At 37.4% G+C, this 7,286-nt stretch overlaps 1 protein-coding gene across 1 annotated transcript; it reads left to right on the top strand.

The window, feature by feature from the left end:
• The first annotated feature begins 789 nt into the window (after positions 1-789).
• Positions 790-5,889, top strand: LOC116192601 (serine/threonine-protein kinase STY46-like). Its single transcript, XM_031521193.1, has 5 exons — positions 790-1,095; positions 1,433-1,747; positions 2,492-3,014; positions 5,374-5,516; positions 5,621-5,889. The coding sequence occupies exons 1-5, from the start codon at positions 853-855 to the stop codon at positions 5,810-5,812; spliced, it is 1,416 nt and encodes a 471-aa protein (XP_031377053.1). The 5' UTR covers positions 790-852; the 3' UTR covers positions 5,813-5,889.
• The last annotated feature ends 1,397 nt before the right edge of the window (positions 5,890-7,286 follow it).

The following is a 7,286-nucleotide window of genomic DNA, read 5'->3' as shown; positions in this document are numbered from 1 at the left end:
AAAATTCTAGATATCAAGATGCAGAGCAATAAAAAAAAAAGAAATGGTGGAATTGTTTGACTTTATAAAAAATCAAATAAAAAAGAAGGATGGAAGCCGTATCTATCCTAGTCCCAATTTTGTGCAGGAATGACATATTCCTAGGAATAATCGCCTCCACTAAATCCGAAACATCAAAAACATCGTCATGCTCCAATCCTTCATTATATACGGATTGGACCCGTTCCAACTTTTTGTCTCCACTATATATCTAGGATTATACAAGAAAAAAAATCTAACTATATCAACCGTTCAATAATTACCAATTGAATGTAGCATTTCTATTGGTATCTGGTCGCTCGTAAATGTGGACCTAAGTATTCCTAGACATATTACGGACTCAGTTTCTTATGCATCCACTGAGTACAAGTCAAAAATAAAAACAATCAATTTGATGGCACGCGTAACACAGTGTAAGTACTATTGACCGTGTAAGCAAGCACCCATCGGACAATTTACGATCATACTGTCGTATGGTACAGCAGATGGATGGATCATGTATATTCTTCCAATATGATGGAATCCGAACTTGTGTTCTTGTCCAGATCGTCTAGTGGCATGCCATGGGCTTGTTGATTTGTTACATGAAGGAGCCCCTTGTCGAGAAAACGGAAACAACAACAGGAAGAGGTTGTCTCTGCGTCTGCCTCTTCCTCACAATATCCGTCAAAGAGAATTGTCTTTTTTCCAAGCTCCGCATAACATGTCTATGAAAATCAACAGGTCGTCTATTCTAATTTCCCTCTTCCAGCTCTCTCTCTCTCTATCTCTGCTCACATTAACAACGGAGACTTATATATCATTAATTAGTTGATGATAATGAGCCTTAACGGCACCTACAACACTAACAATACCGATCCACGGAGTCCAAGAAGGAGCAACGCCGCAGATGCACGGCGGTCCCAAGCATGCTGCTGGAACCTAAGCGGCTGCTTGGAAATGCCAATGGGTGCCGTTGTCTCCTCCCCGAACCATAGCCACCCTCACCACCAGCAGCCTCTCCAGAATCGCGGCCACCAGTCACTGGAACAATCCATTTCTGAGTTGGAGCAGCAGGTACAATGTGCATATATATAGTATGTATTGGTGCTCTTCATTTTTTCACTCTTCACGTTTCTTCTCTTCTCGCGTGAAAACTGATTATCGGACCACATGAAGGAAGTCACGCTGTGCACCGTTACATATAATTACTTCTAGAATCAAAGACATCGTTCCATTGGCAAAAGTGAGATCGTGTACCATACTTAACTGTGAGTTATGACCATATATGCTGCTCCGATAAATATGTAGTTAGCATGATACAACCGTGTCCTTGGAGTTAAAACCGATGGTTTCAGTTCCGACTGACCATTATAGGATATGTTGATTGTTCCTTTGGTCGCTAATAATCAAGGTGAGAGACCTGGAAAGAGAAGTGCAGAAGCAGAAGGAGCTGAGGATCATGTACGGGAAGAGGATGGAGAGGACTCAAGATTACCTCAAGTACTGCCTCCAAGTTGCCCAAGAGAATGGCTTCTTGCACCTCCTCATGAACCCGAAGGACACCCAAGAATGCCTCCTCTCCCCCCACAATTTCATGATCGGCAACAACGTATGGCTGAACGGCAGCCCAGCTCAGTTCCCGGCCCTGGTACCCTCCCAACCGTCGGACCTCGATCTCATCTCCAACCAAGCCCGGGCTAATGGGTGGTCTATTGACCCGCTCGAGGTGAGACTCCCTCAATATATATCTCTTCAAACTAGACCTGATCATGGGCCGAGACTATTGCTAGGCCTATAAATCACTACCCGCACGACTGTTTTGGGTGAATTACAGGACCGAAGCCCCAACTACCTGCACGATTTTGTTTCACACATTAAGATTTAAATGTGTCCGACTTCGTGGACATTTACTGCATGAAAATTCTTCCCGGAATAATCAAAAGATAATACGTATAATTGGAGCAATCTCAAAAATTAATTGTTGGACCATCATTCTTTTTGCACAGTCTAGGCGAAAATAAAAGGAGCATTCTTAACTATAATAATGTGACTCAACGACAAATTGAGTTTCTAATGAATGAAATTTACTTGCAATATGTCAATCTATTGCACTGCTTTTGATAAAGTGTCGGTGCGTACCTATGCCAATTATATTTTAGATGGTGCTTTCAAAAGTGTCAACAAAAGCATTAGTTTAGGTGATACTTTAAATTCAAAATTAACTTCGTAAAAATGTGTTTTCCTATAGTGAATGCAGGCGGTTCGAAATACATTGGAAACACCGTGTACATAACTAGTTAGGGAACAAGCTGACATCCAAAACAGAATAGTCCTTACTAATATGATGAGTATATATATATATATATATTCCCCCTCCTTTTTTTAAAGACAATCGTTTGCTATATATTGACCTTGTCAAAGATCAATGTAGTAAACTGTTTGGTAAGCTAACCTATGCATGTTGACGTAGATCGAAATGAAAGATCAAATAGGCCGAGGGAGCACGGCCGACATTTACAGGGCCACGTGGAGGGGCCTCGATGTGGCGGTGAAGTACATGTCTCCGGAGTTCTTCCACTCCAACCCCAGCGGCGCCGCCTTCTTCGCCCAGGAGCTCCACACCCTCTCCCGGCAACGCCACCGCTTTGTGCTCCAGCTCATGGGTGCCTGCCTCCAACCGCCCGACCGTGCATGGGTCGTCACCGAGCTCCTAAGCACCACCCTCAAGGAGTGGCTCCATGGGCCCGGCAAGGCTCGCCAGCCGCGGGACTTAGCCTCCTCTCTACCGTTGCCCCCCATGGAGGAGCGGCTCGCGAGGGCGGTGGAGATTGCCCAGGCAATGCAGTATCTCCACGAACAAAGGCCGAGGGTCGTGCACCGTGACCTAAAGCCGAGCAACGTGTTCTTGGACGATGCGCTGCATGTGCGGGTGGCAGATTTTGGGCATGCTCGCTTCCTGAGGGATGGGGAATACGCGCTCACTGCCGAAACAGGTTCACACTATTTTCTTTTTCCTTTTGTATCTTTTCAAAAAAAAAAATTATTTTGTTGAGGAAGGGGTTCGATACAGTGGTACAAGTCACCAAAATCATGAGATTTCGGGTTCAATCCTCATCAATAGTATTTGCATGCCTTGTTATTTAGCTTTGGTTATTGTTGTATTAGCCAATAGACACCACTTATAATCGAAAAAATAAAATTTATTTTTATTGATCTATTTGCATGATCATGTATTAAATTTTTGGATTTATTTAAAAAAGTATATACTTTACTCTTTTTTCCAAATATATTACAATTGAAATAAATTATTAAAATTAAAGCAACTCGCAATCTTTTCTTATTTTTTAGATTGAATCAAAATTATCTTATTTACAACCACTTTTAATTTTCGTTAACTTGTTCACTAGGTCTTTTTTAAAATTTAATAAAACCCAAAATTGAGAAAACTAAGAAGAAAAGATAAAGAAAATAAAGATGCTTGAAGCGGAGTTAGGATGATGGTGGAGGGGCCTCGGCCATCACAAAATCGGGATTTGGTGATTAGCTCCAAGAAGACAGAAAGAGGATAAGGGCTCGTTTACTTTTAGAAAAGTAATTCTAATTTTACTTCTCATTTTCTAAATTTATTTTTGTATAGAAAATTAAGAAATCGTGTTTACAAACTCAAATTTAGAATTTTAACTTATACTCAATATCTAATAACCATTGAAGACTTTTTAATTAAAAGTATGATAATTGATATAATTAAAAAAAATGATTGATAAAGAACCTTCCAATTAAAGAGGAAAAAAATTGGAAAGCTATTAATTAAAAGTAAGGCAAAAAGCCAAAAATTTTGCTCATGGTTTGGGATCGGGACAAATCGCACATTGTTCTTTTGTTTGGAACAATTAGCTTCCCTGTGGTTTGCTCCGTTAGACATAGGGGGTTACGACGTTAATTTTTTTTTCCATTTTCAATCCTCAATATTTAGCTTTTTAATCATTTTGATCATAAATCTTTTTCTTTTATCATTATTATCCTCAACTTTCCATTTTGTTTCATTTTAGTCCTATAACGAAAAATTGAAGGGGGAGGGGGTCGGGGAAGTTGAGGATAATAATGATAAAAGAAAAAGATTTATGATAAAAAAGATTAAAAAACTAAATATTGAGGACTGAAAATAGAAAAAAAAATTACGCCGTAACTCCTATGTCTAACGGAGCAAACCACATGGAGGCTAATTGTCCCAAACAAAAGAACATGGTGCGATTTGTTCCGACTCCAAACCACAAGGGAGTTTTTTTGTCTTTTTCCCTAAAAGTAATTCTCTAAATTGCTTTGAATTTGTAGAATTAGAAAAATCTATTTTCCTAAAAAAGTTGTTCTTCATTTTAACACTTATTTTACGATTTTTCATTTTTTATGAAAATTTTCCAAAAAGTTGGAAAATTTTCTCAAAGTAAATAGAGCCTAAAAATTTTGATAATTTCCTGTTCGAAGCCAACCACCACTGCTTAAGTAAAGTTGTAGCGTCCTCAACATTGTGTCCTCATTAGCCTCTGCTTGCTCCCTTCGTTATTATGTTTTTTTTTCCTTTTTATGATTTTCTTTATTTAATTTATAAATTTTAAAAATTATTGGGAAACAGAAAAAATTAACGAAAAAAGAAAACTTAGTGGATATACTATAATTTTTTTTACTATGTTTAGGAAATAAAGTAAAGTATAATAAGCTTTTTTTCGCAATTTACCTTATTTTTCTTTTACAAAAAAACTCGTGTTATAAAAAGTAATAGATAAGAGAGAGAAAATAGAGAGACACGAGGAGTGAGAATCAAATCCAGATACTCTTTTAATCTAGTTTTATTTTTACCTATGCTATAATGATTACTATAAAACCATTAAAATCAGGCTCTTTAACTTAAAACCTCAATTTTCAAAAATATATATCTTTCATCTAATTCTTAGGAAAGGAAGCTAATTTTTTTTTTAAATGTAAATTAATTTTCATATGTTTAGATTTCTTGCATGACAAGTATTTTTACAAATAATTTCTCTTTCACGTCTCTTGTTCTTCTAAAACCACCCATTCTATCTTTATTTTTTCCTTCTCTTTTTCAAAGTATCAGATTTAAATTAATTCATCAATCGAATTTTCTAATTTACTATTTCTAACTTTTTTGAACTGAAAGATTTCTGAGGATTAATGGTGGTATCTCGTATAATCCCCATTTTATTGTCAAAATAACATTATTTAAATGAAAAGTTTAGCTAGTAGTCCGAACTCCCACGTCTCGTAAATGTGTATATGCATGTAACTAATAATGGGGATAAGATAAATAGAGTGAATTTATTTATGAATGTTTGTCAGGTACTTATGTTTACATGGCACCAGAAGTGATCAAGTGTGAGCCATATGATGAGAAATGTGACGTGTACAGTTTCGGGGTGATTGTCAATGAGCTTGTCACCGGAGATCATCCCTATATCGATATCGATGCTGGTCCAGCAAAGGTACGTTGCTATAATTACTAAACCAACACAATGGCCTACTTGTTCGAAACTTGAAAAAACCTATATGTGATTTTTATTTTTATTTTTCTGTTGCGATGAAACAGATAGCAATGGAGGTGGCAGAAGGAATCCTAAGGCCTGCACTTCCTGCGGACAATGATGGCCAATTAGGAGAGCTTATAGAGCTGATCTGCCTTTCATGGAATCAGGACCCCTCTTTGAGACTGCCCTTCTCTTCAATAACCCCAAAACTCAAAGAGATCCAAAGGAAATTCGCGGAGACTAATGTATCATAATCTGATTGATTTTATATATAAAGAGAAATTAGATAATGATTTCGGACTTAATTGCCGATGATCATAAGAGATGATCAGGAGGGACATCCTTTTCATGAGCTTCATTTGTGCAGCTGTTCGTATCAATTTTGGAATTTTAGAAGAGATTATGATATGTCACAGTTATGTTAAGTAATACGAAAAAGAAAAAAACTGATCCACTATATTTCGAAAATAATGCATTTTGAAACGAACTCAAATTACAAGGGAAAAAGGGGCCGATGGACGCAGCTTATCAACAGTTTGATGTTTCTGATAAGTAAGCATCAATTTTTTCTGATTTGATGATCAATCATGTGATTTAGCGATCGACTATTTCTAATATTTTTCGCTTACTTTCCGAATGCAGTTTGATGGAGTTGCTACCAATAAGGGAAGCCAGCAGGCCTCCAAGCCTGTGCAATCTTTCGGGAAACATTCAGCAAAAGATCTAAATTTTCAACTTGACCGCATCAAGTATATTCCGAATAACATCAGCCATGGTAGATGTCTCCTTTTGAAAGACCCTTTTGTTTGACTCAATCTGCGCTTGATAAATACAACTAGTCCAGAAAAGCTCGAGAATAATTGCAACCAGAGTTCTGGCTCTGTTATTTGGACCTCAATCAACCTCATATACCAGTTAGAAACCAATTTGTGAATCCCCATTCGATTCAATAGACTAAGCCATATACCCCTCTCGACAGCACAAGTTGAAAGCATATTAGTGGCCCTTGGATTCTGCAGTTTTGACGATGGAATTCACTTTCTGCAGCATTAACTTCCAATGCCGTATCAATCGATCTTTCCTTACTACCTAGTCTGTCCCACAGGGCTACCCAACCCAAAGGAAGCGCGCAGTATATTTTTTGAGAATGATATCAATTTGGACTGCGAAACCTTAATACTGTGATTTTGGGCTGAGCCTCTTCCAAGCATCTGGATTGAAGGAGTATAAACAAGACCTTTTACCTAATAGTTCTCATGGATTGGCAAGGAAACCGGAAAAGGGATAAAAAGGACTTCTTCTTCCGACCAACAATATTCACCTTAGGACATAGAGTGAAGGAAAATGATATCGTCTTGGTGTAATTGACTAGCATATGTGTGCAGCGATAGATCTAGGAATTTTGTCCAAGGGATGTGAAGTTTGAAGAAACTTTGTATCATAAAATTTAAGGGGAGGGGGGAAATAGGATAATTCCTTTGAAAGTATGATAAACTCGACAAATTTTAATAGAAATTTCATAACTTTTCCCGGGCGACTGCGTGCCCCCTCTATCTAAGTGTTGAACAATTGTTTAATTTCTCCAAAAATCTTCGTATTTTTTGAAAACATTTTTTTTCTCTTTACTTTGAGAAAATTTCCTAACTTTTGTGATAATTTTCATAAAAAGGAAAATCATGAAATATGTGTTTATCTACCTAAAATAATAAACAATTTTTAGAAAAGAGA

This window comes from Punica granatum, chromosome 1 (assembly GCF_007655135.1).
Source record: "Punica granatum isolate Tunisia-2019 chromosome 1, ASM765513v2, whole genome shotgun sequence".
NCBI classification, from domain to species: domain Eukaryota; kingdom Viridiplantae; phylum Streptophyta; class Magnoliopsida; order Myrtales; family Lythraceae; genus Punica; species Punica granatum.
The sequence above is the reverse complement of the archived record's forward strand: the minus strand, read 5'-3'. Positions and strand labels throughout refer to the sequence as shown.

Excerpts from the sequence above, each read along its gene's own strand:
- LOC116192601 (XM_031521193.1), top strand. The coding sequence starts at position 853 with ATGATAATGAGCCTTAACGGCACCTACAACACTAACAATACCGATCCA. Across the intron at positions 3,015-5,373 it reads CGCGCTCACTGCCGAAACAG|GTACTTATGTTTACATGGCA; the intron begins GTTCACACTATT and ends AATGTTTGTCAG. Across the intron at positions 5,517-5,620 it reads TCGATGCTGGTCCAGCAAAG|ATAGCAATGGAGGTGGCAGA; the intron begins GTACGTTGCTAT and ends GCGATGAAACAG.